General features: G+C 45.0%; 1 protein-coding gene, 1 long non-coding RNA gene and 1 pseudogene across 5 annotated transcripts in view; 2 read left to right on the top strand and 1 right to left on the bottom strand.

Annotated features, from left to right (window-relative positions):
• Positions 1-1269: 1269 nt before the first annotated feature.
• The window catches only part of ABCC11 (ATP binding cassette subfamily C member 11), a 63632-nt gene continuing 37345 nt past the window's right edge, over positions 1270-27556 (bottom strand). Inside the window, exons 13-24 of one of the 3 annotated variants that reach the window (XM_079117607.1) lie at positions 26057-26157; positions 25056-25253; positions 19041-19267; positions 18781-18918; positions 16177-16363; positions 11807-11896; positions 10306-10495; positions 8322-8481; positions 4525-4603; positions 3806-3919; positions 1918-2082; positions 1275-1792 (exon numbers count right to left, since the gene is read on the bottom strand). In XM_079117607.1, the coding sequence (XP_078973733.1) occupies positions 1700-1792; positions 1918-2082; positions 3806-3919; positions 4525-4603; positions 8322-8481; positions 10306-10495; positions 11807-11896; positions 16177-16363; positions 18781-18918; positions 19041-19267; positions 25056-25253; positions 26057-26157 (1742 nt within the window). In that variant the 3' untranslated portion in view covers positions 1275-1699. Of the gene's footprint in view, positions 1793-1917; positions 2083-3805; positions 3920-4524; positions 4604-8321; positions 8482-10305; positions 10496-11806; positions 11897-16176; positions 16364-18780; positions 18919-19040; positions 19268-25055; positions 25254-26056; positions 26158-27556 lie in introns of all 3 variants that reach the window. The other 2 variants (XM_079117605.1, XM_079117606.1) reach the window with 2 other exon arrangements.
• Positions 3928-10238, top strand: LOC306648004. Its single transcript, XR_013760242.1, has 3 exons — positions 3928-4070; positions 8381-8522; positions 9444-10238. It is a non-coding gene; the product is annotated as an uncharacterized lncRNA (long non-coding RNA).
• Positions 19405-22520, top strand: LOC306647669 (S-adenosylmethionine decarboxylase proenzyme 2-like; annotated as a pseudogene). The gene is made up of 2 exons: positions 19405-19510; positions 21517-22520. The product of its transcript is annotated as an S-adenosylmethionine decarboxylase proenzyme 2-like (transcript).

Genomic DNA, 27556 nt, shown 5'->3' with positions numbered 1-27556 from the left:
AAAAAAATCAAGGATTGGGGAAGGTAATAAAAGAATAAAGGGATTTTTTAAGAGCAAAAGTAAATAAATAAATAAAAGCCTTCATTCAGGAGGAGAAGCAGGTGCAACCAGAGAATTCTAGGAAAGGTAAAAGATGACAAGGGAGACCTGCCACCACTTAATCCCGGTGCCAGTTCATTCCTGCAGGGGTGGATTTGCTGTTCTCTTTGTCTTGAACAGATCCTTCTTGCCTTATCCTCATCATCTGAGTAAATGCTTGTTCATTACAGATCTCGGGCAACTGCAACCTCAGTTCCACCAGGAAGCCCAGTCTCCTTCACCTTGTCGTCACCTCCTGGCCCTATGCTCATTATTTACTTGTTTACTGTTTAGTTAGGCTCCCAAGATTCCAAATTCCATGAAGGCAGGGATATCATTACATCCCCACCACCTATCCCAGTGCAAGAAACAGGGGGAAATATTGGTTCACTGAATTAGTTTTTCTTATGGAATTTTGGAACATCAGATACTATGACTGGAAGACAAAGGGAAAGTACTTTGAAACCTATTTCCCCCCAATGATGAGGTCTCCCTAGAAGTAAATTGGAAATAGCTTCCTTTTCTACTTCTATATTATTGTTGGAAGGAGGAGGAATATATGTTATAAGTTAACTTTTTATTCCACCCATTTATGCTCCTAATTAGTAAATAAACATAGTAGACAGGTACTATTTTGGTCTACCGAGCATCCACATCCATTTTTCTTTCATGTCCTCATAGCATCCTAATTTAATTTTGGAGGGAAAAAAAAAAAAAAACCTTGTACTGAGTCCAGATGATTCAGGGAAGCTGACCCCATCTCCAGGCCCTGGCTTGGGTATGTGAGTGAGCCTGGAAAAGTCACTGTATTCCAATAGCTGGGGCTGGGGATATAGGTCAGTTGGTAGAGTGCTTGCCTAGCGTGCACAAGGCCTGGGTTCAACCCCCAGCACCACCAAAAAAAAAAAAGATAATTCTAATAGCCAAGCACACTTTGCTTGAATCATTAGGGTAAGAAGACCTGGAATGCTGAGCCAGAAGCTGGCAGCCATGTTGCCACCAAGAAGTGAAAGGTGACCAGAGACTGAAGCCAAATACAAGAAAGGAAAGGTGACAGAAGAGAGACAGGGTCCTCAAGACAGACATCCTTTCAATACTTGCACCCAATCCAGAACTTTTTCTGGACCTTCTTGTTATATGAGCCTATAAAGTACCCTTTCCAGAAGTCAGTGAAGGGAGTCTTTGTTCCTGGAACTGAGTGGATCCTAGCTGACACAGAAAGCAGAACAAAGAACGTGAACTTGTTTTCTCGGTTTTATTTTTTTACAAAATCAACACATCATTTGCAATACTTCTAACACAGATCAGAAAACTATAGTAATAAGCTTTAACACTATTGTAGAAGTATTCAGCATGAGTTTAAAAGAGACACATGATCACTTGACCCCATAGTATGAAACCATGCTGGGGATCTAAGTTTCAGGGAGTCACAGAGTGACCTATTCCAGATTTTGTTGCCTCAGTCCCCTTTTCCTTCCCAGTACCCCTGCCCACATGTCAGCCCTGTTTCCAGGAGAAGGGCCATCTCTAGAAGAGAAGGTCATAGACTGCAGGCCTCACAGCTGCTCCCAAGCAATCCCCTGAGCTCAGCCAACAGTCTCCAGACCGTCTCTACTTCCTCTTAGCTCAGTGAAGAATGGGCTGTTGTCAGCAGGGCTGCAAACAATGACCCAGGTTGCTTCTGCAGGACCTCAGGTCTGTCAAACTCTACAGCCTGGGAGGTGGGGAAAGAAGGGGACAGGGACACAGCCAGTTCACTGCAGGAGAATCCACAGGCCTCCCGTGCAGCGACCTGAGCATGCATTCAACCTCGCACCAGCCCAGGGATGTGGCTCTCACCTTCCCATTGTCCATGACCAGAATTCGGTCACAGTTTAGCACAGTGGTGACACGGTGAGCAATGACCAGCACTGTGCAGCCCTGAAAGGCTTCGCGGATTGTGCGCTGAATCAGGGTGTCAGTCTCCATATCAATGGAGGCTGTGGCTTCATCAATAAAGACGATCTGGTGGATACAAAACAGGGGTGAAGGCAGCCTCCTCGGGCCCCAGAGACCTGGCTTAGTCCTTGGTTCTCCCTCTAATTCACCAGGCTTCCATTTCCTTAGCTGCCAAGTGAGAGAACTGAGCTGGTTCAAAACTCACTTTACGCTCCAATTATCTCTTACACTATGAAGAGAATAACAGATCTCAACCAAGAACTGACTATATCTCAGTGACCAGAGAATTAAGGGCTTGGAACTGAAAATGGACCAGTGACTAAATGTGTGTGTGTGTGTGTACGTGTGTGTGTGTGTGTGTGTGTGTATGTGTGTGTTGCTGGGGATCAAACCCAAGGCCTAATACATGCAAAGTATGCACTGTACCACTGAACTACACCCCCAACTCCCAGAGACAACTTCTTGCTTTATTGATTACCTTCCCTTTTTCTTGAATTAAAGTAGAACAGTGTTCCCCAAAGGGGATCAGGAACACACCTCAGGAGGCACATGGGATGGTTGTAGCCAATATATGAACAAGCATTCTCGTTAGTTTAACATTTTGGTGATGATTCATTAACAATATGCATTAAGAAACTGTAACTAGCACAGAAAACATGATTTCACAAATGTTACTGGTCAGGAGAAGGCCATTTTTGAGAAGGGTACATCATCAGTAAATCATGACAGGTGGGTTGCAGAGATGACAAAAATCAGAAAGTGATGACTCAAAATTGGGAAGCAATATAGAGGAAGCAACTTCAGCACCAAGTGACTAAGTAACTGTGAAAGAAGGAACTGAGAAGTTAAGAAAGTGCTACAAGCGCATTGCAAATTCTGTTGTTCATCTCTGAGGAAGAGAAAACTCTTCTCTTCTGCAACTTTCTCCCCCACTACAGGCCCCACTAGCTCTTTTCTCAGTTCTGACAGTTTGCACCCACGTTTTTTGCATTTATCATTAACTAACCATGGTGGCTGTGAGCGTGTGCGTGCATTTGTGCATACCTCTGTGTACACAGGTACATATGTGCGAGCATGGAGGCAGTGTGTGTATGCGCATGTGAGAGAGAGACAGAGAAAGAGAGAGAGAGAGAGAGTGTGAGTGTTGCCTCACCTGTGACAGAGCTCTGTTCCTGGCTATCCCAGGTAATGAAACTATAGGAAAATTATCTTGGAAACTTTGAGAAACATTGTTACATCAAACTTTTTAAAAATATGGAGTTAGTGCTGGGGAGGTAGCTCAGTGGTAAAGCCTATAAAGCCTGAGCTTTGCATGAGCAAGGCCCTGGCTTCTACTCCCAGCACCATACAAAAAAATTTTTTTTTAAATTTTTTAAATGCAGTTTTGCCCCAGAGCAGCTGTCCTGTGATTCCTGATTCTAGCAAAGACAAAAAGAATGTCTTGCATACAAGTTTCAAGAAGAATGTCCAGTAGACAATTTTTAACTCACCAGGCTTCTAACCTTTCGCCTTCTTTAGAGAATAGAGTATTCTAACTTGGTACCAGTCACCACCATTTTAGTGGGATATCAGGGTCTGAGGGAGCCCAGGCTGAGACTCTCCCCGCAACCACGCCTCATCCACAACACAAACACGTGTGAAAGGACAATCAGCAAAGCAAGGGGGGCCTTTGGATTCCAGTGGAAAGAACGGTGACCACTGCCCTGTGATAATGGAGGAGGAAACAGTGCAGGTTCCCACCCCGTATCATCTGCAGCTCCTTATGGCCACTCAGTCATGGCAGTCTCACCTTGGCGTCTCGAAGAAGGGCTCGAGCAATGCAGAGCAGCTGCCTCTCCCCCACGGAGAAGTTTCCGCCGTTTTCCACCACTTCTGCATATAGTCCTTGGGGGAACTTTGAGATCTGAGACATGGAGGCAGGAGAGACCAGACGTGGGTCACTGTGGGTGAGACTCGTGGGCTTTCCGTAACGCTCTCCCCCGCTGCACTCAAGCCTCCCATCTTCTTGGTCCTTAGCAGCACCAGCTCACTCTCATCTCAGAGCCTCTGCCTAGGTAAGTTCCTGTACCTGGGATGTTTTCTCAAAGAGCTTTCCCCAGCTGCCCCCTCAGTATTTGATCTCTGCTCAACTGTCGCATCCTTAAAGATTTCTCTCCTGGCCACCCTATCAAAAGGGGCTTCTCCCCTACTGGAGTTTCTATTGGTCCCATTACCTTCATGGCACTTGATACTACCCGAAAGTATCTCCATTTATTTGTTGTCTTTACCACCTGCGGAGTATAAGCACCTGGAGGGCAAAGACATCATCTGCCTTATCTTTGCTGTGCCCCCAAACCTAGAACAGTGCCTGGCACATTGTTGGTGTCTGAGCCATTGGCCTTTGTTTAGGAATTCCAAGTCACCTGGTGAGATTATTTAAACCATGACCCAAAGCAATAGCCTCTGAGATACCTTATGAAGGAAGTCCCAAAGGACTGAGACCAAAAATTGGACCTTGGGTCTACTTACAGTCTTGGTCAGGAATATCTTCTCCAAGACATTCCAGATCTGCTCGTCTGTGTGACTGTCAAAGGGATCTAGATTGAATCTGTCATATGAGAGGAAGAAAGAGGTTCAATGACCTCACCAACCTTTGAGCACTTTATTTCTATACACAGTAATTACCAAGAATGGTTAGAATTAGATTATTTGGTTTAGAGAGTTCATGGAACAGCCAGGAGCAATCATTTCTTGTATCTCTCTGGCACCCAGTCCTTCTGTAGGCAGTGGCCCTCAAGCTGTGTTAGGACACTACCTCCTCTGGAGCCAGGTGTTTCCAAGCAGGGCTCCCCCATCTGCCCCAGGGTGGAGCCAGCAACCCAAGTATCAGCCAATCAGCCCAGGGCAATCCCTGGACACTGATTAGTCCTGGCTTGGAAGGTAACCAATCAGAGCACACCTCGGGACTTTAAGGCAATCACAGGAAACAAACCAAACAAATCTGTAACCATCTTGCCTCAGGAATAGGACACATGGAGCCCCCTAGGGTCCTCAGGTAGACCTTGAAAATGAAGCAAAGGCAGAGCCAGGGGAAAACTGGGTGCTGGAATCCAACCTTGGGCTTCCCAGTATTATGAATTAATTTGCTTAAGCCACTAGAATTTGGTTGTTTTGCTTTTGTGGTAGAATATATATGACATAGTATTTGTCTTTTGAATCTCTAAGTGTAAAATTCAGCAGCAGTAAACACATTAACGATGTTGTGTAACCGTAACCCCTGTCTATACCCAGGACTTTTCATTATCTACAACAAAAACTCATACACATTAAACAATTCCCCCTTTCTCTTCACCCCGCCCCCAATTCCTAGTAACCTCTATTCTACTTTCTAGCTACGAATCTGCTCATTCCAGCTGAAAGACCCAGAAAACCACTCTGGACGCAGGAACTCACACAAGAGATTTTAATAAGCAGATTAACAGAGTATCTGCCCTTAAGGGTGAAAGAGAAGGAGAGCAAATGGCAGGGAAACTATTCTTCAGCAGTGGAAGTTTGCAGGATAATGGGACCAACGACTGACGAGGAAGTTAACAATCTAGATTGTAAAATGGTGTGTGTGCAGCGGCAGAATCAGGGGAGAAATGACTGCAGCCTTGCTCCTTCACCAGCTACCTCATGTAAGTGGAATCATGTAGTATTGGTCTTTCTGTATCTGGCTTATTTCACTTAGCATAAAGTTTTCTAGGTTCATCCATGTTGTAGCATATATCAAAATTTCACTCTTTTTAGGGCCGAAAACTATTCCACTATCTATGTATTTATACACCAGGTTTTGTTTATCCCATTCATCTATTGATGAACGTTTGAGTTGTTTCCAACTTTTGACTTTTGTGAATAATGCTGCTCCTAACATGAATATACAAATATCTTTTCGAGTCTGTCCTCCACTCTTTCGGGTATATAACTAGAAGTATAATTGCTGGATTAAATGGCAATTCTATGTTTAATTTTGTAAGCCTCCCCTGGAGGCTGCATGATTTTGTAGCAATATTCAAGGGTTCCGGATTCTCTACATCCTCACTAACATCTATTTTTTTTTTTTATTATAGCATCCTAGTAAGGGTGAAGAGGCAGCTTATTGTAGTTGCATTAGAATTTCTGTCTCTTGCAGTGAAAAGAATCCTTACTGGTTATCCAGGCAACTAACATCAGGTTGGGATCTATACAGTCTTTAGACCCAGTGAGGTTTGCACTTCGACTCGGCACAAACATTATAAACATTTCCCTGTTGTGCACACACACACTGCCCTAAGTGACACCTGCTAACCTCTGCTCTACCTGTCCCCAGTTCTGGCAGCCCCACACACTTCACACATAGAGCTCGGCTGAATTGAAGAAGCAGCAGGTACAATGACTGGTTCGTGTGACATTTGATAGTCTCCAAAGCATTTTCACAGACAGACTCATTGGATATCCCCTGCCCTCAGATGGGTATACCCCTTTCATTGATGAGGAAAATGTCTTGTTCACTGTGACAACATAAGTCAGTATGAGAGCCAGGATGGAATCAAAGACTAAGACAGAATCCTAAGGAGAGAGAACCCAAGACTCCTGGATTTCAGTTCACATTTCTGCATGCACCCAGGGGGAATGTCACAGATTATGGATTTAGACTACCTGGGAGGCTATCTCATCTTCACTTTTACTTGAAGGTCCTTAAACAAATTACCTTTCGCTGGGTGTGGTGGCGCACACCTGTAATCCCAGTGACTCTCAAGACTGAGGCAGGATGACTGCAAGTTAAAACCAGCCTTAGCAACTTAGTGAGGCACTAAGCAACTCAGTGAGACCCTGTCTGTAAATAAAATACCAAAAAAAGGGCTGGGGATATGGCTCAGTGGTTAAACACCCCTGGGTTCAGTCTCCAGTACAAAAAAAAAAAAAAAAAAAATTACCTTCCTAATTTTAGTTTTTTCATCTGTGAAATGGGCAACATGAAATAAGCTCCTAGGATTATTAAGACAGTTAAATGAGAAAGTACATTAAAGCATATAACTGACCCATATAAATGATCAGTCAATGTTAGCGTATATTTGTACTACTCCTTATGCCAAGGCAACAGCCAATTGAATAGCTAAGATCTACCTTAACATAGGGATCTACCACTAAATGTTTTATCATTCCCTGCATCAGTGCACATATTGCTCACTGTCCCTGGAAAGACTTTCACCTGTTTTTCTACCAGGCAAGTTTCTTGTTCTTCAAAATCCTACTCAAATATCCCCTCATCTGTAAAGCCTTCTGGATTCACTCCAGCAGTTACTCATCACACCCTGGCTCCCTGGGCACTTTGTTCATCTCTGATCTAGCAAGTGCCTCCTTCTAATTCTTCAGGTCTTACACCTGCACAAAACCATCTTCCCCCAACTACACTGAGCTCCTGGGGAAGAAGAGAAAATGTTCATTTATCCAAGTGTCCCTAGTATCTAGCACAGTCAGAAGCATAGAAAAGGCAAATGAAATGCACAGAATGAATGAGTTTATCCTCTTGCCTCTAAGAATACCTCTTAAATATCACTGAACTATGGGGGCCTGGCTTGTTTTTAATCTATGGGTCTTCCTTGGTCTCCGTGTGTTCCTTCACAGCTAACATGCACTGTCAAGAGCTCAGGATGTGGCTCAGTGGTACAGTTACATGAAGACCTGGGTTCCATCCCCAGCACTGCAAATAAATAAAGTGCACTATCAGGTAAAAACACTAATTTGGATAAGGCTTGGTCCCTGGGTCAACTTCTGGGATGTGGAAGACATGAAGAATCTGCTGAAAGATTGGGCTCTGTGTGCTTCACTGGCTGGCCTGCCTAGATCTTTTCTCACTCCCACTGCCCAGAACGTGCCCCCTGTGTAGAAGCACCTGCTAACAACCACCCCAGAGTTTTCTCCAGTGGTCCATGGGGTGAGAGAAGAGGGTAAGTCACATCTGGACACAAAAGAATAGGGTAGCCGTGGTGCAAATCCTTAATGGGGGACCAAATTCTGACCAATCCCATTGACCTATTACAAAATGAAAGCATGCCTTGTCTTCATTTAGGACATTATGGTTTACAACAAGCTCCTGTCTATTTCAGAACCTCATTCAATCCTCAACGACACCTTAGTGAGGTGGACCAGGTAGGCCTGACTGGCGCAAAATGCCTACGAGAGATAGGAGACCCAGAAATTGAGGCATTATTAATTTGAGGCAGACAGGTGCTAGAATCCCCATCCTGTGACTCTCCCCACAACGCTGGCCTCCACACGAGGCTGGCCTCCAGCTTAGCACTTGCCTGATGGTTCCCGAGAACAGGACTGGATCTTGGGGGATAACAGACAGCTTGGACCGCAGGTCCTCTAGGCCAATGCTGCAGATATCCACACCATCCATAAGAATCCTGCCTGCAGTGGGCTCCACCAGACGGAAGAGAGCCACACCCAAGGAGGACTTCCCTGTGGGACAAGAAATGAGTGGAGCACCAGGAGAAGTAGAGGTCAGTCCTGGCATTTGCACCTGACCCACTCCCCTCCATGTCCCATGAGAGGGTAAGAAGGCTGGGGTCTCTGCTCCAAAAGGTTCCAGTTCCGAGCAGCTTTCTTAAAGCCCAGATCAACAGAGCCCCTGGATCAAAGCCAGCCAACACATATGCTTTGTTTTACACACACAGCGTTACAGTTAATTTTAAAATTTCTTGCTGGCATTTAAAAAAATCCCAAAGATCCTATAGACAGGAATTCAAATTGCATGTTTCTCTTGAAACTATAGAAATGGGAGCCCTGGGCCCATATCCCCTAGGCAACAGGGAGCCAGGGCTGAGAGTGCGCATCTTTCAGAAGGAACAGGACATTCAGATACACCACTCCACCCTCCCCACCCCACCCCCACGTCACACCCAGACCCTTTTCACTCATCTGTGGTCAACAAGGCATTGAGTTTTCAACCCCTGTGCTCAAAGATCTACAAGGACAGAAGCCATGTGCCTTGTTTCCCTTCAAATTCTGCTAAGGTTTGGATCTGGAATGTCCCCCAAAAGCTCATGTGTTGGACACTCGGTCCCCTGTGCAGCAGTGTTCACAAGTGGAACTTTGGGAAAGTGATTGGATCGTAATGGCTCTGACCTCATCAATGGATTAATCCATTCATGAGCTCATAGCTGAATGGGCTATTAAGAGGTGGGGTTCCATTGGGGGAAGAAGTGGTCACTGGCGACGAGCCTCTGGCCTCTTGTGTGGGCTGGCTCATGCTCTCTCTCCCTCTCTTTCTCTTTCCTGGATACCATGGGGTCAGCAGCTCTGCTCTACCACATGCTTCTCACCATGACATCCAGCCTCACCAAAGGCCCAAAGCAACAAAGCCAAGTGACCATGTATGTGTGCCAAAGTAAAATTCTCCTCCTTTAAATTTATTTTCTCAGGTATATTGTCACAGCAACAAAGAACCTTCTAATGCAAGTTCCCAGGCATGTAATAGCTACTCAACAAATATCTACTATATGAACATAGTCAACTGCACCAGTACTGAGAGCTCCTCTAGGAGAGATCCCAGCCCTTACAGGCCAACTGGCACGTAAAAAGAGCAAGGTAACAACACATAAAGAAATACTGCTGGAAGTCCTTCCAACCTGCAGGGTTGAAAGGTACAGCTGAGGAGGTAGAGACCCATGAAGACTCGAGTCACCCTGGACTGTCCAAGGAGTAAAGATGGCGGCCAAGAAGCAAGTCTGAACTGTGCCTTTGAACAATGTAGAGTAACGTTTGTACCAGATCTCCCAAAAGTAATTGGAGAATAAGGACAAGAGAAAAATCAGGAAGGAGGAAGGAAAGGGGGAGGAGGGGAAGGAGGAGGAGGAGGAGACTGATGAGAGGTTCAGGAAGGAAAGGCAGGAGGGAAGTAAGGACAGGAGGACCCAGGTAGGTGCTACTCTGCCCTGCTCCTCACTCTAGTTGAGGTCCTGCACTGTATCCACCTGAAGACACTCCATTGTCCCCATGGTCCCCACGGTCCCCGCTCATCCTTCATATCTTAGCCCAGACCTCTGTAACTCAACACCAACTTCATGACCCCTAAAACACCACCCTGTTTATTTCCTTCATGGCAGCCACTGCAACCTGTAATTATCATCTTTGTTTCTTTATGTGATGATTTGTTGCACATCCATCTCCTCCACTGGAGTACCGTGACCTTGGTTTTGTTCACCAATGTCTACTTAGCACAGCACATGCCCTGAAGTGGTCAAATGAGAGGATGCGGATGCTCCCCAGGAATGCTCAGCTCACCAGAGCCCGTTCTTCCCACGATGCCCACCACTTCTTGGCCACCAATGGTCAGGTTGATGCCATCAAGGACAACAGGTGTGTGGTCTCTGTATTTCATCTGATAGTTCTGGAATGTGATTTCGCCATGCCTTGGCCACCCAAGGGGACAACATTTGCCTTCCACATGTAAAGGTGCCTCAGAGACACACATCTTGTTTTAAAAGAAAGAAAAAGAAATCAATGGTTATGATTAACCTCTGTCTACCTCTTCTCAACTGTCCTCCAGTTGCTGGGCATGTGACATGCCCTGGCCTGTCCTGCAGCATAGTCAAGCCACTGCCATGTGATGAGAAGGACACTCTAAGAGGAACATCCTTTCACTCTGTACCTACCTGAAATGGGCATGGTTTGTCCCAGAAGGATAAGAAATCCATCTATCTAGCCCCCTCGCAGTTGACACAGGGCACTTTTCCTGATTTATCATGAGGCTTTGAAGAATTAGAACCCAGAAAAAAAGCAGCAGAAATAACTGACCCTTATGTTTTATAGCTCAGAAACCTTGCTCACTCTCTCCATCTTCATCCTACTTTACAGACTTTGGTAGATGTGTTTCATGGGAAATGAAGGCTCCACAAGTTAAATGACTTGAGAGCACATTTATGAGTGGACCAACTGGGACCCAAAGCCAGACCTGCCTACCTCCAAGACCCTGAGACTGCATTCGCTACGTGTCCTGGGAGGAGAGAGCACTAGGGAAAAGGCAGGGTCACCTGGCTGTAAAACCATGGGTCCCCACGGCTGGTGCAATGTCACAAAGGAGCCCCTTGGCATTAAACCAGAGCCCTGCAATTCACAATGTCATCACAGGGGCAGGAGACCCAGCTTTAGAGGGCTCTGCCAGCTCCAGGCTGTGTCATCCCAGGAAGCAAGGCGCTCACTCGGCAAGCCTCAGTTCTTCATCTGGATAATGGAAATAAGAATTCAATGGACCTCATACACTTGTAATTTCATGATAATTTGCATAAAGGGACCAGCAGTGCCTGGTCCATGGAAAGGGCTCAATTTTGATAATTACATTATTGAGTCTTTGCTATGCTCAATGAAGAAGATACTATTATCTTTTCTATATGAGAGACAGTGAACAGAGAGTGTAAGTTGCACAAGGTCACACAGCTGATTTAAGTGGCAAAAATATGAACTTGAACTCAGGTGATCTGTGATTTTAACTACTATGACATAAATAGAAGCAATAATGACAATTACCATTATTGTATTTGGGCAAACCTCTTATCTCTAAGAAGAGCAGATTATTCCCTGTATACCCAGGGTTACTGGAAGGATGTGGTCAAAATGAGCCAGCAGGTACAGAAGAGCTTCAGCGGTCCTGGGGAAGAAGGGTCAGGAGTCCCCCTGCTTCCTGGGAAAGTCTCAGCGCCCCACGAGTAGGAGGGACTTGCGGAGGTTGGAGAAGCCATGGCCCACCCTGCAGAGCTCCCACACCGGCCCCGGACCCACAACCCACCTTTGCATAATGCAGCATCCTCTCTGCAGCCAGCAAGTGCGCCTCTGTCTCTGAGCCGAGTCGCACAGTGGCCTGGAAGCTGGATGCCAGCTAGAAGGAAGGAGAGGCACCAGTGGCCAAGAGGCTGCTGGGGAGGCTCGGGCCCTCCATGCTCCTGAAAACCATGGGCTGCCACTGCCCCTGAGCAACTCCTCAGTGCAAGTTAGTTTCCCTTCAAGAATGGAGCAGTCTCCACTGGTGCCCCGCCAGCCATTTCTGAATATAGCTGCCACCTTGGCGAAAGCTCTGCGTGAGACTCCATCCCCCTGAGGCTGCTCCACCTCCAGCACCCTCCATGTGTCCCTCTTCTTTCTGCTCAAAACCCTCACCCAAGCCACAGAAGCCCACACCACCCATACAAAGTGCATCCCAGACACAGAGGAGCAAAGACTATTGAGATCCCTCAAATCATGGGGAACAGGAGCTGGCAGATAAATGCCCCCATCTTTACAGCCTTTGGGGAGCAGTCTGTATGCTTCACAGGAGATCCCAGTAAAGTTGACCCTCAGTAACCTAGAGCAAGGACCTCGATGACACTCCATGATGGATGCCCCTCCCTGTCTTACTCTTCTGCTCCCCCGATCCTGTTTCCAAGTAGAATCTCTCAGATAAGCAGCACCCAAGTCCTGGATTCAGAATCTGCCTTCAGGAAACCCATGCTAGGGAAATCTGGGGATTCTTAGGAATTAGAGACATGAAAGGGAAACTGAGGCCAGAGAAGATGACACACAGAATCATCTGGAAGCTGGAGGCAGAGCTGGGATTGGGAACTCAACCTTTATGTTCTTTGTCACCCAGTGGGCAAACAGGACACGCAGAGGGTGTTGAATGACAAGGTCATCATACTTACATTCAACACACTGTGCCAGGCGCTCAGCAGATGGAAAGACAAGTCGACAGAGACGGGCAGTGCCGAGGGATTCCTCCATGACAGATTCAGCATGGAGCGCCACAGGGTTCAACAGAAGGGGCTCCCAGACAAGGGTCACCAGAGGATTCCCAGGGGAATTTAAATTACGTGAAATCGGACTTAAGTTTTTAAGGAAAGGTAAGATTTAGAAGCTAAAAGTGGGTGGAGAAGTAATTTCAAACTGAGGGGACGGCCTACAGAAGTCCTGAAAATAGGAAAGGAATGGGTTACCTTCAGGGACCTATAAGCTGTCAACAGAGTGGAAGGAGAAGAAAAACCTTCTATATGTCAGAGAAGGTGGACACCACTTGAAATAACACTAAGTTGGAAAAGGAGATCCAGTCACCAGTATGTCAGATGCTACTGCTTGTCTTGCCAGGAGACCCTCCATTATGTTTAGTTTTCTGGCAGCCTTGTGCTTCAGGGAAGTTTGGTTAATCCAAAAAAAAAAAAAAAAAAAAAAAAACCTCATGTCAATTCTACTACTCTTGCCAGTGATTGCCTTAGGGATGGGCCCATAATGCCATTCTGGACAATGAAGTATGAAAAATTGTCAGAGCATTCTGGGAAACTCTTCCATGTTGGTAAAAAGGGATGCATGGGAAAAAGTTATCTCCTCTCCAGTCTTTTACAGCTGTTTTTGTGTGAGAATGTGTTGTTTGGGGCTGTAGCAGCCACTTTGTGACCACGAGTAGACAACCCTGCAGACAAAAGTCAGGTTGTAGATTACAGAGAAGAAGGGTAAAATGATTGTGGGTTCATGCTAGGCCACTGAATCAACCAGTGAAGAAGAGCCTGACCCCAGCCTTCTGGTTATAACAAAGAGTAAGTTTCCAGATGGTCGAGGTCATTTTGAGTTGGTCCTTTTGCTTTCAGCCAGAAACATTCCTGGCATTCAATGAGAAACCTCTTAGGTCTCCAAAGCAGCATAGTGTGCTATTCCTGCTGCCTAAAGTTTGAACATAATTCCTTGAGAATGCATACAGAAGTTAATGGGATACCGGCTTGACCAACTAAAGAATGCCTGTGTGGGTCCCAGGGCCAGTTTTGGGGTCTCCAGGGCAGGCTTCTGAGCTTAGGCTTGGTGCATAAGGAGACAGTCTGAAGGTTTCTGAACAAGACAGTGACCTCTCACTGGTGAGAGTGGAAGGTAGAATGGAAGGTGTTGAGGGGGCAGGGAAACCGGGAGGGTGTTAACCAGGATGGAGATGAGACACTCAAACAGGGCAGTGAACACTGAGAAGAAAGAATGGCCCCAAGGGCCACTGTGAAGCTGTGATATTGTGAAATAAATATTTGATCTTAGTCTCTGTTTCCAGGGGAAAAACTCCTAACTCAATATCTCCAGTGTGATAAAAATGTCTTTCACATGCAATGAGCTGGCTGGTTACTGAGGGGCCAAGGTAGCTTCAGGATGGGGCTAGTCACCTGAAAGACCAAGACTAGATTATGGGGTGGGGACTTCCAGCCCCAAACCCCAACATCCAGAGAAGGGAGGGAAGCTGAAGATTGAGTTATCACCAACAGCCAAGGATATACTCAATCATGCTATGTAATAAAAATCCCAAAAACCCCCAATAAGGACAGGACTCGGGAGCTTCCTGATAGCTGAACACGTGGAGGTCCCTGGAGGATGGTGTGAGAGAGGACACGGAAGCTCTGCGCCCCTTCCCACTTGACTTGCCAGAACCATCTCTCATCACCTGGCTTTGTAATATTCTTTATAATAGACCAGTAAATATGTTTCCCTGATTTCTGTGAGCCACCCTGGCAAATTAATGAAACACGGAAGAGAGCACAGGATCCCTAATTTATAGCCAGCTGGTCAGAAATACAGGTCACAGCCTGTGCCTGCAACAGGCCTGAGCTGGGAGGGCATCTAGTGGGACTGAGCCCTCACCTATGGGCTCTGACGCCCTCTCCAGGTGCACAGTGTCAGAACTGAATCGGGTTATAGGATAGCAACCAGTAGCTGCCGGAGAGTCTGCTGTAGACCTGGTGACTGGTGGGGAGAAAGTTCCCCAGCACAGCCTTGGTGACCAGAGGTGGAGCACTCTGTGTGGATAAGAGTAGGAAACATGCACCGAGGGGTTCACTTCACAGCACAAGTCCAGCTTGGCCTCTGGGACAGGCAAGTGCCTACCTGTCCTCAGTGACCCTGGGAGAGGTGGGCCTCTGCTCCCTGCCACAGGACTGTGCCCAGGGCCACGCCAGCACTGCATGTGAGCTTTGCACTCCTGGTTGATGTCCTGCACACTCAGGAGGGATCTCTGGGCCTTCATGATTGCAAGGCTCCTGAGATTCAGCTTGCCACCTCTCCCCAGAGTTCTAGAAGGCTTGGGAATAACTCTGCATTGTGTGTGTGTGTGTGTGTGTGCGCGCGCTCACGCACACGGGATGCACTCTGGTGCTAATACGTACTTGCTCTACTGGAACAAATGAGGAGTGAGGCCCTTGCACATCCAAAACAACTCCTCAGCACTGAGGATAGAGAAAGCTCAGGGGAACACGTGACATCTCAAGTCAACTAGAGAAAAGGCCACATGAGCACAGAGGGGAAGTTAAAGAGTAACGCCTCGGGAAGGGGGCACCTGGAACTGTACAGCCAGGCCTCCCTGAGCTGGCCTCTGGCCTCGCAGCCTTTCAGGGACAGCCCTTCTGGGGATGACCCTTGACCAGCTACTCCCTCTCCACGCCTCCTCCCACCCCCACTGCTCTGCGTGTGGAGAAATTCAGGCCAAGAGGTACGGAGGTCGCTCACTCAGAATCTCCTAGAGAATCTATTTTCAAAACTAGACTTCAAAAGCCTGACCTACAAAGGGCTCAGCATCTCTATGGCTGAGCTCCTAAGTGTGGGTCCTCTGTTGGCCCCACCTGGACTGAGGCTAAGTAAAACCTCCCCAGTGGAGGCCCTGCAGTCTGTTTCATGCCTGGCGCATATTAAAGCTTGAGAAGCCCTGCTCCCCGGAAGGGGTTGGGAAACCTGCCTTTTTAACCACTTTGCCAGGTGATTCAGGAAAGTTTGACAAGCCAATCAGGGCATGAGCAATTAAGTACAAAAACATCAGCTAAGAAACCGAGATGCCAGGGCTTGTCCTGGTTCTGCTGATGCTCGTGTGGACAAGTCCTTTCTCTGCCTGGGCCTCAGTTTCCCCACCTATACAATAAGTGTGGGGGATTCTGTGGTGATGGGCTCCCTTTCAAACTCAAGTTCTATATCAGTTCATTAAATAGAGACTTTAAATATAGTCTTCCCAGTACAGAGGTGACCACAAGGAAACAGAGAAGGCCGAGCACAGAACTCAGAAGATCTCAAATAGCCAAATCCCAAAGTCCTGTGACCCCTGAGTTTACCCAGGGGTTTCAGGTGGAGGATAGGCACAGTCCAGGAGAACCTCTCTGTCTAAGTATCCCTTCTCACCTGCAGCACAAGGCTGACAGCCATGACTTTGTAGGAGTAGAGAGTGGAGGAGAAGCCAAAAGCCACAAACAAGGTTAAGGCCAAGGTCACCAGGTTGGCCATGACCTCCATCCTCAGGGCCACCCATCGAGTGGAAGACAGAAACATCAGCAGGTAGTTATTCTGTGTATCAGTCAGCCTTTGAAACCTGCAAAAAGAGAGCACAACCTGAACACATGTTTGTCCCCCCCAGGGCTCTCCAGTGGACACTGCTTGCTTCCTCCAGCACCCACTCCCACTGGCAGGACCAACTTTTCTGGCAGGGTAGGGGGAAGTCCTCCTCTTCCTCCTGCTTTGTCAACCATGGAGTTGATCCAATCAAGGAGTGGGCTCTGTGGGTGTGCTCTTCCCCTAAACTCTGTGACTTTGGGAGTCTTTGGGGGATGAGTGGATTACACACCTGGGCCAATGACAAGAGTGATTGCCAGAATCTGTGAGTAAAGGGAAGGGAGTGAGTAGGAGGGTCACGGGAGTCTGAAACAACCATTGTGCTACCATGACGGGAAGTCTCCAAGACCTTGAAGATGAAATAATGCCAAGGAGGGCGACATAATAAACCAGAGACAGTCGGGGTCACTGGGGACTTCATCTGAGCCTCTGGTTCAGGACTCAACTTGAAGTTTCTTCATTTCTCTCACCCAGCCTATTGCTATAAACAGTTTTATATATACAAAAAAAGTAAAATGCTGATTTAATGAACATCCATTTACCCTCTAATAGAAAAGTTGTTAATGTTTTTATTATTTAAAAAGTCTTTTCTTTTTAAGCTAGTTTGAATTCATTTTTTCTGTCACTTCCAACCAAAAGAAACCTACAAATTTCCAATTTCTATATACCACCATCATGATTTTCCAAACCAATGCACAACCTATACTATTATTAATAGTATTTTTTCTTTTAGTTGATCTAATATATTCTATAATTAATACCAAAAGAAATTTTTATCGCTACCTTAAAATAATGGGTTTGATGTGTTAGATGAATTTTTCTAAGGTACCTTCAAATAAACTTTTGATTATTGTAATAAAGCACCAACTAAAACCATCTTCTTACTGCTGGAGTCCTTACCCCGAGCACAGCGGTCTTGTGAATCATTCTGGCCATATCTTCCGAACTTTTGTACAAACCATCCGACCCTTCCAAAATGACTGCATCATCCCTACTTGGAGGCCTTTTCAGATTAATTACAATTTAATTCATCTGGTGACCCCTCTCTTCAAGTCACCTTGCTGTCCTTCAAATCCTTCCTCTGAGATCTTCCTTGAGAGCAGCTCCAGTCCACCAGTCTCTTGGTGTCCCCTCACCTGCTTTATGCTTCAGAGCAGGAATGGGGTCCGTCTTCTTCCCTGTTGTAGAGTCTGTGGGCGCTGGGCACATGGGGTTCTCAGTATGGGCTGGATGAATAAATTGCTCCTTGATCCTCTCAGTCTATATTATCCTTGGGTGCTCGCTAATGCCAGTAGGACATTAGGCATCAAGGTTCACCTAGGATTTCAGCTATCAGAGACACACATCTCCCTTGCCAAATCTCACCCAGCATTCAAGGCCAACTCAGATATCATCTTCTCCCCAAATCTTTCCCTGGCCACCTCTTTCCCACTGAATTTCCATGCTATCTTATCAGGGCCCTTCTTTTATCTTCCTTCCTATCCAATCCTGTGTTATTACAAAAATATGTGTCCCCATCTCTTATCTTCCACCACATTGTGAGTTTCTTATAGGTGAAGGCCATGTTCAGTTATTCTCTACAAGTAGATAACTTCGTATTATACAATTAAGCCTCAACAACAATCTCAGGATTTCCTTGTTTACTTCAACAAACATTCAGAGGGCAAATCTATAGTGCAAGCAGTGAATGGAGTTCTGTTACTCAGAAAGCTATTGTTCCTCTTTAATTTATTAAGATGAGATATTTGTTCAGAAGTGAAAGAAAAAACATAATGCAAGATGAATTTGCATAATAATATACCTTATTATTAAACATAAAAAACCGCAGTTATCCTTCAGCATGCAGATTGCTTCCCGACCTGAAGGCAACCAAAACCTGAGGATGCTCAAGTCCCTTTATAAAACAGGGTAGTAGTTACAATGTGACCTACACAATATTCCTGAGTACTTTAAATCATTTCTAGATTACTTATGATGCCTAATTCAATGTCAATGCTAAGTAAATAGTTGCTATATTGTATCATTTATGAAATAATGACAAGGAAAAAAAAAGTTTGTACATATTCAGTTCAGGCACAATTTTCCCCCTAAATTTTTCTGATCTGCAAGTGGCTGAATCCATCGATGCCAAACTAGTGGATATGGAGAGCCAAGTGTGTACATAAACTAGCCATAGGTCTTTAAAATTTGCAAACCCATTTTCCATATCATTTCCACTTTTTATTCTGATAAACACCATCCTACGGATGAGGTTCTGGAGGCTCAGAGAAATACATGGAATAAAACAATGCTCTGATTCTTTTAAAGAAGACACCATCCCCAGAAGCTCTGTTTCCTTTCTGTTCCTGCCCACCCCCTCATCCTCCATCACTGTCAGATGGCAGCAGAAGGACTCACTGGCTGATGAAGTCTTCCGTTTTTCCATAGACACGGATGGAGCTCAGGCCATGCAAAGAGGTGAGGATGTGGGAGAATAAAGGGGACCGGCTGCAGTTCTCCAATCTCTTGAACACGTTGACAGCCCTCTTGAACATCCTGCATCAGGAACGAGAGTGAGTAACTGGGGCCATCCACCCTGGGAACCATTCAATCTAGGTTGGCCCCAGTCTTGTACCCAAGTCTCAAACCCCACTTGTAAGCACAAAGAACATACTCACATATAGTAAACAAGGCAGACAATGATTACTATGGCTGCCATCAACAGGACGTATGGAGACAGGACACTGACAATCAACAGGATGGCTATCACCATCAAAAACAGGAGCAGGAACTCCTCAGCAACAATGGGCAACAACTGGTCCAGCTCATCCAAGTCCCCCGCGAAGCAGTTCAAGAGTCGGCCTACTGGGGTTGTGTCAAAGAAACTCATGGGGCAGCAGAAAACCTACAGGGACAAAATCCACATCCATGAACACAGCAGCAGGTCTTGCTTAGGACTGGACAAAGATGCCCATTACCTTTAGGCTCTGAAGGGGGGTGCAGGATGAAGCCTAAAAGTCATCCAGGGAGGAAGCATAGAGCATGGATGGGCTCTGGAGCCCACCTGCCTGGATTCCAGTGCTACCCAACTTCTCCACCTTCTGCTGTTTGCCCTTGCGCAAGTTATTTAGCCCCTCTGAGTCTCAAGGTCCACATCGATTGTATTTCCAGTATAATGATACTTCATAGAGTTGCATATTTCTGCAAATATCCTAGACACCTATGAGTTGTACAATCTAAGAAGGCAAATATGGTCTGTGAATTATAAGTCAATATACATGGAAAGGGTTCAGAACAGTGTCTATCCCTAGTAAGCATTTCATCAATATCAGCTCCCTAACATTTTCTTTTTTTTTTTTTAAAGTAAGCAAACGTATTGAAGCTTAAATTGTGATACAGAAATACATTTCAACGGATATAAGTGCAACACCAATGAAAAGAGAAGTCATGGCACCAGATTTTTCTCTCTTCTGTCACACTGGGATAGATCCTATTCAATCTACAGTTTTTATCTCCCTGGGCTTTGTTCTACACAAATTTGTGCAAATTTTCAACATTAGAAGTCTTAGGTGTATTAGAGGAAAGAAAAAATTTAAAAAAATAAATAAAATAAAAATCAGACCTCAAGCCAACAAATGTTACCAATCTATTGGGATACTGCTCCAAAACAAAATCCACCTTCAGTGCAGGTCCTCACAACAGAGCAAGTCAAAACATTAGGTGCTATGCTCATTACAAAATCAAAGGTCAAGTTGATTGAAAGCTTCCTCAATGAAACATTTGATCAACAGCATGCTTGACATATAAATCAAAAGAGTGTTGCAACCACTTGATTTCAAACCAAGTAGATTCTATATTTAAGAAACACTGAAAAACGTGTTTCTTTTATAATTACGGAAGGAACAAGGCATCACTGCATCGATTCAGAAACTATCAGGAAAATATTGTGAGTTCAAGAAATAACAAGATTTAGTCAATTTTTCTGTTCTCTCAGTTGCTTAAATACCACAGTATTTGCAAATACAGCTAAAAGATCCCAACTTTGAGAGCCTATATTACTAGTCATTTCCCACTGAATATTTTTAGAATTTAAATTTTCTAAATCTATCCATACACTCTACTACCTGGTGATATCTGAATAGCCTGGACAGTTTCCACCCTGGGCAGTCATTCATTTTATCCTCTGAATGCCAAGGCGGAAGGGAGATGATACAGGAACAGATGAAGTCAGGGCACGCACATGTATCACTTAATCACAGAACTTCTTAAGATCGAAAACCACTGACTCTGCTTTGAACCAAAGTTTACCATATACTATTAAAGGAAATTAGTGGCAATGGCTACTAAAAGTAAAATTTAAGGTGGATGATTCATGCTGACAGGACTTAATGAATCCAGGACAACCTATATGCTAAATCTCCTTGCTTAACTACTGAGTGATAAAAATCCTTTTATACCACCACTTAGCAAGTTAGTAAAGGCATGGTACTCCATTAGAAGTTAATCTCATTTACTAAAGAGCACAGCATAGCATAGGGTGTAAAGTTCAGTCAATACACCCTAATCTCCATCTATAACTACATGTTCTCCCTCCAAGTTAACATTGGAGACACTTAATATTCTTTTGTAGGAGACATTTAATTTTGTCATTTATCTTCCAAAAGAGCCCATGCCAATAAAAAGGAGGCCAAATTAATATGCCCAGAGACTTTACCCCCTTTTCCCACCTGGAGTATAAGATTAGTATAAAAACCCACAGTGTAAGTGTATTACTTAATTTGTGGGACTAAGCGGGAAGACACCAGCTTGAGGGAAGAAATCAAAGGACTACAAGTGCAGAAACAATTATTAAAATAGTAATATGCAAAATGAGTAATTGGAATCATTTTCTTAAGGACTTGTGAAAGAAAAATTTAATTGCTGTTGCAAAAAACATCTGTATGAAACTGGTTTCAACAACATTAATAGAGAATGTGTTCTAGAAAGTGGAGGTAACTGGATGTAAAATTCAGGTAGCAATTTAATAGAACAGTCCCAGATGGTTAGGCTGAGGCTCACACCTTATGAGGACAAAAGTCTTGTTGGTGGAGAATTCTGGACCATACCTGCAGAAATATTATAGTGTATATAAACCAAACTGAATTGTTTTCACAGGTGTTGTAAAGTCTAATTTTTGGTACTTGTATGCTCTGGATTTCCTAGAGTCAGGTAATAAGTCAGCCAAATCAAACCCTGGAAATTTTGATGAGTGAGTTTGACCCAGCAGTTTTGGACCAGTTCTATGTGAAAGATGTTGTTACCACAAAGGATGTCACTTGGGAGAGTGGAATTTGTGACCCCATACCAGGTTCTGTCATTCCACACTGTTCAATCCTTGTGGGTATTCAACAAATGGAATGAAATTGGATGGAACTTATTGGACTATTCACATCCCTCCAGAACCAAAATTTTCTTATGTTAGCTTTGAAACAAACTTGAGTCAGACCTCTTATGATGATCTGATCAGGAAAGTTGTGGAAGTCTTCAAGTCAGGAAGATTTGTGGCCACCGTTTTTGTTAATCAAAGTTCTAAATGTCACACAGTGGTTTCTTCACCCCAGAAGAAGGTTTTAAACATCTTGATTGCCAGAGTTCTATGTCCAATGATTACAATTTTGTTTTTACCAGTTTTGCCAAGAAGCAGCAACAGCAGCAGAGTCAATTAAGGAAAAATGAAGAAAAAAATCCCCAAAGAGAGCACCCATAGAAGGTGGTGGCTGCTTTCTAGGTGTTGATATTGGGGGCCATGCTTTCCAAAACCACCACCTTGTAACTGCAGAAAGCCTTAGATGTAATGATAGTATAATCATTTTGAAGTGTACGCATTATTATATCAAGGAGTTAGATATCTTACAAGAATGCTCTCTTCTGCGTTTAGGTAGTCTGCCACTCTTGATGTGAAATTGAAGTGCATGTAGGAAAAAAAACTTTTACTATTTGAAGCTCCTAACATTTTCTATAGAAGGGATGATTTTCACTCCGGATGGCCAAGGGCAATTCCACTGAAATTGCACAAGACTTGGACTGTTGGGTTGAATTTCACTATGATTGCCCCATCTTGAAAGTGAAACCCAACTTGATCTCTGAAAGCCAGTGGACATGAGGCCCTTTGGAGATCAAAGAACATTTCAAACTGAAAGTACTCTAAAAATCATCTAGTTCAGTGTCCTTGTTTAAAGGACAAAAAAAAAAAAAAAAAAAAAAAAGAACACAGAAACTCAGAGGAGGAGCAGTGGTTTTTTGACTTGCTCAAGGTCACCTAGGTAGTAATGTCAAAGCCATGACCCGAACAGGCCTCTTAAGTCTTCCCCCAACCTCAGCACAGCCAGCTCTTCACGGTAGACACTTCTTAAAGGCCCATGGTACTGACGGACAGAACACTTTCATTTCCCTACGGATCTCTCAAACCACAATGCAAGAAATAGGAATTAATAAAAGCTAATAGGATCTATTAAAGCCAAAATTAAAGGGAAGAGGGAAAGGGACATTGTGACTATTAAGAGATAGTAACTAACAGAGTCACCGAGTGCCCCTGCAGCACCTGCCACTGCAAATGCCTGGATAGTTCATGCTCATGTTTGCTTCCTAAGAGGTCAGGGGAGCAGATTACCATCTTCTTTACTTTTTCTGTTTCCAAAATGCCTTTAATATTATTTCCAAAATCTTTTGTTAAACACTTAAGCTAAAGCAATCAGAACTGTCACAATCACTTCAAGAAATCAGAGGACAAAAGGGTCATTCTCTCAAGGACTCCCAGCACCCAAGGGGGAGGCTGAGTGCTACGGAGCAGGGGCCACAGGAACAGACCTCGGTTCTGCTGTGGGGGTGTGAGCCGACTGTGAGAGCCCAGGGTCACTGAGGATTAGGGGCAAATGCTGGAGACACAGGGAAAAGGGTCTGGGGTTGCCTCCTAAGTATAAAACTAAGCAGAGATGTTTCTGTTGGTTGATTGGTTTTAGTTTAGTTTTGTTGTTCTTCTTACCATTGAGTCAAGTTTCTCAGAGATTTCATCCTTCACTCATAATTTTTTTAAAACTACAAAGGCCAATTTAAAAATCAATAAAGTCATGAAAGAACTACAAAGAGAAATATTCAAAATACGAAGCACTTTTTAATGGAAAGAAACTTGGATATTTCTTAAAATTAAGGTACAAAATATCATTCACAGGACTAGCCTTTAGGTATTTCTAGAATCTTGAAGTACACAGCCAGAGGCTCCTAGAGACTATGAAGCCAAGTGCTTTTCTACTGCCTGGGTGGTAAATGTTAGGCCTCAGGTAGCACTGCCCTCTCCTGCCAGTTTAATTACCTTATCTGAGAAGCGGGACAAAGCCCTTTCTCATCCTTCCAGGACTGAAACACTTTTAACGGCAACGCAACTTGCATTCAACCTGCCATAAATACCGGGTCCCTTCCTTGCCTTCCAAGCACCCCTATCAGAATGCCTATCCCACACCTCTGAGCTCCAGGCTTCTGCACTCCACTCACTTCCCCAGAAAAGGTCTGCGTTTGCCCACCTCCAGCTGCCTAAATCCCAACGCATCCTTCAAAGAGTGACTACATCCTCCAAGAAGCCTTCTTGGACTACCTGACCCCTGACTTCCTTCCACCATACCCAAGCCAAGGTTAGGTGCTTCCTATGTTCTCAGGTCCCCGTGTGCTCCATCCCCTGGAAAACTTGCACACCACATTACAATAACCCATTTTCTTCCCTGTCTCCCCTATTGGACCATAAGCCCATCATGGCCCAAACCCTGCCCACACTGTTCATTCACCATTGCAAGCCTAAAACTCACTACAGAATCTGTCAGTAGTGATACTTGATGAGAGGGAGGGGTGATATTTCTAAGAGGTGGTGTGATACCATATGGTATTCTAACATGTGATATCATATGTGTATCTAACATACATAACACACAATGCACATTCTAACCATAATGCACATGGAATTTCAGTTATCCCATATGAGGATAATCAAATGAGGATGATCATACCAACTTCAATGAGCCCTTGGGAGAACTATCAGCAACTCTATATGTGATAGGGCTCAGCAAACAGAGGCTAGCATCGTGTGTCCCTTAGGCCTCCACCAAGGAACACTGAACTCTTAACTCATTCTTCCAGCAGCAGGAGAACTTTGAGGCACCTTTCTCAATCCCTATCCACCTAGTGACACAGTGCACTCCCGTGTAACTATGACCTTCTAGAAAACTACGAAGAACTATGCAGAACTATGGAGACAGAAAGAGCAATCAGGAATTTGGGGTATGGGAGGGAGAGATGCACACGTGGAGCACAGAGGATTTTTAGGGCAGGGAAACTCTTTTCTATATTATAATGGTGGATACATTTGTCAAAATTCACAAAATATGCAATACAAAGAGTTAACCCAAATGCAACCTGTGTACTTTAGTTAGTAATAGCAAGGTATCAATAGTGACTTATTGATTTTAACAAATGTTCCACAGTAATGCAAGATATTAAGAGTAAGAGAAACGGAGGGAGTGGATGTGGGAGGGGATATGGAAATGTTCTTGCTTTCCACTCAATTTCTCTAGAAATCAAAAACTGCTCCTAAAATAAATCTGCTAATTAAAAACAAGTTAGGTAAGGTCAGGGCTCAGCCTTGGCACACCCAGGACCCAAGCCCATACCTTGTCAAGGAGCTTGTCATGCAAGGCTGTCGATGCTTTTCTGGTGACCTTGGTGAAGGCCCCTGAGGAGCAGATCCCTGTACAGATTAGGCACAGGATGCTGAGGCCATATACCAGCTGGTAAAAGGGCAGCTGAGGATTGTCCAGCATGTCTCCTGGGTCTGCAGTGGTCCTGTTGCTCTCTTGGCTATGATTGGTCTTCAAGAAAGAACAGGGGTCCAGGGTGAATTTCAGAGGAGGGAATGTCCTTCTCTCAGGGGCCACATAAGACTCCATGGCTGGCAGGTGAAACCACGTGTTCAAACCTCCCTGCTCTGTGCTTTGGTTGTTCTTCCTCCTGCCGTACCCTGCCCTGGATTAGGCCCTCAATGTCCACTTCCTGAACCACAACAGTCACCCCTTCTACATTCTCCACTGCAATGCAAAGAAGATGGACACTTGATCTCCCAGGCCCCTTGCCAGCATGATTTCAGATTAGATTCCACCAAGGAGAAGCACTCACAGGAAATCTGAAAGGTGGAAAACGAGAAGTCATGATACTCTGGTAGCAACTGGGCAGGTGCATGGGATATAGAGTTTTGCCATTGGCTTTCAGGTGTCTTTCTAAGAATCACCACTTTAATTCTTTTACAGTGTGGCACACGGTGGCTCCCAGCCCCCAGTGCCCAGGGTGCAGGGGCATACTTTAAATAAAGAACAGTAAGGAGGCAAATTTCAAACCAAAGGAAAAGCCCACTAAGGAGACAGGCACAGATTCCTGGGGGCTGTTTTGGGACAGAAATCTCTTGGGTTTGTCCCCAAAAGATTATGTGGTGATTACCCATCCTATAAAGCCAGAAGGCCAGTGCAGGATCTCAGCTCCCAGACTATCCTCCCTGGAATACACCTGTCAACTCAACTCTGGGCTTGCCCTGTGAGTTCCCAGCTATGTTCTAGCCTTCAAGGGGCCTTAAGGGAGCAAGAAGTCATCCACTCACACAAGCCCACATCATGGTACTCACCCCTGAGCCCTGCTCCAACCAATAGCTCAGCCACCAGAGATTGAAGGTTGTGAGGAAGACCATCGCCACCAAGAGAAAGAAAACTGTGACAGACAGGTAACCTGGGAGGAAGGTAGAGGGGATGCACAGGTGCCATGAGAAGATGCCAAGCAACTAGTATCAGAACTGCTAAGGCCTGAATCATTTGATCTCCCTGACCCCCAGCCATCCCGGACACCCTGGATGACTGGGAAGAGCTGGACTCCCAAGTTGGAGAGCCCTGGGTTCAACTCCTGGTTCAAATTCTGACTTCCAAGTTGCATGACCCTGGAGAAAGCATTAAATGTCAGTAATAGTCTATTTCCTTGCCTATTAAATGGTGATGGTCAAGAACAAACCAAAGATGACAAGAAATTGTGTCAGGTACCCAGCCCAGTGCCTGGCACAGCAGTAGTATTCTAAAGAAGTTAGTGCCACTTTATGCAGATCCTGAGGGTTCACCTGCAGAAATAACCTTAATAGTCACCTTTCATACGTTAGAGTATACTATGAACTATTATGTTCTATATGCCATTTCTGAGTTAGGGATTCCTATTCTCATTTACATGGGTGTAACATGTGATATGTGTCCCTCCAAAGTTCTCATGTTGAAACCAAACCACCAAGGTGATGGTATCAGAAGGTGGCGCTCTGGGAGGTGTCAGATCATGAGGGTTCCACCCTTGTGAGTAGGAATAGTGCCTTTATAAAAGATTTTGTGAGAACTGCCTTGTCCCTTTTCTGTGTCCCCTCTGGAGGACAGAGGGCACAGCATTCAAGCTACCATCTCAGAAGCAAACATCAGGTCTCTCTAGACACTGAACTTGGCAGTGCCTTGATCTTGGACTTCCTGCCTCCAGAACTATGAGAAATAAATTCCTGTTTCTTGTAAATTACCCAGTCTTGGGCATGTTGTATTAATAGCACAAAGACAATGAAGAAACTAAATCTCAGAGAGAGGAAATACCTTTCCCAGAGTCACAGAGCTGGTAAGTGGAAGAGCTGGGATTCAAAAAGTCAAGGACGGGAGGTGCATTCCCACCTTTGGTATCTGCCTCTTGCCCCAGACTCCACCCACCTACCAGTCTATGTCCCATGCCCATGTATCCTTCCCAAATTCTACCTTTCTTCCAAGGCTGTCTTTTCTTTGATGAGACCTGAGACTATTCCTGGCCACAAAGGTCCCTCTCAAATCTGGAGGATGCAAGTTCTTTATCTCTAGACAGGTTTCAGGATTGGTTCTTAGACTTTAAACGCCCTCCCTCAGAGCTTAGCCTGGCACAAGTAGGTACTATGTAAATTCAGACCAATCAACTGTTCAATTCATTCATTTATTTCACCAGGATTTGCTGTTCCCTGCTCTGGGCAGGTCACGTGTTACACCTTGCAGGGATGTCCCTGGTGGAAGGAAGGGGCAGGGATGGGTGACCTCTGCACAGTCCACTTCTTCTCACCACCCACCCCTGGGTGGAGAAGAGACTC

The sequence above is a fragment of the Sciurus vulgaris genome (assembly GCF_902686455.1).
Source record: "Sciurus vulgaris genome assembly, chromosome: 17".
Lineage (NCBI taxonomy): Eukaryota > Metazoa > Chordata > Mammalia > Rodentia > Sciuridae > Sciurus > Sciurus vulgaris.
This window is presented reverse-complemented; position numbering and strand designations above follow the sequence as displayed.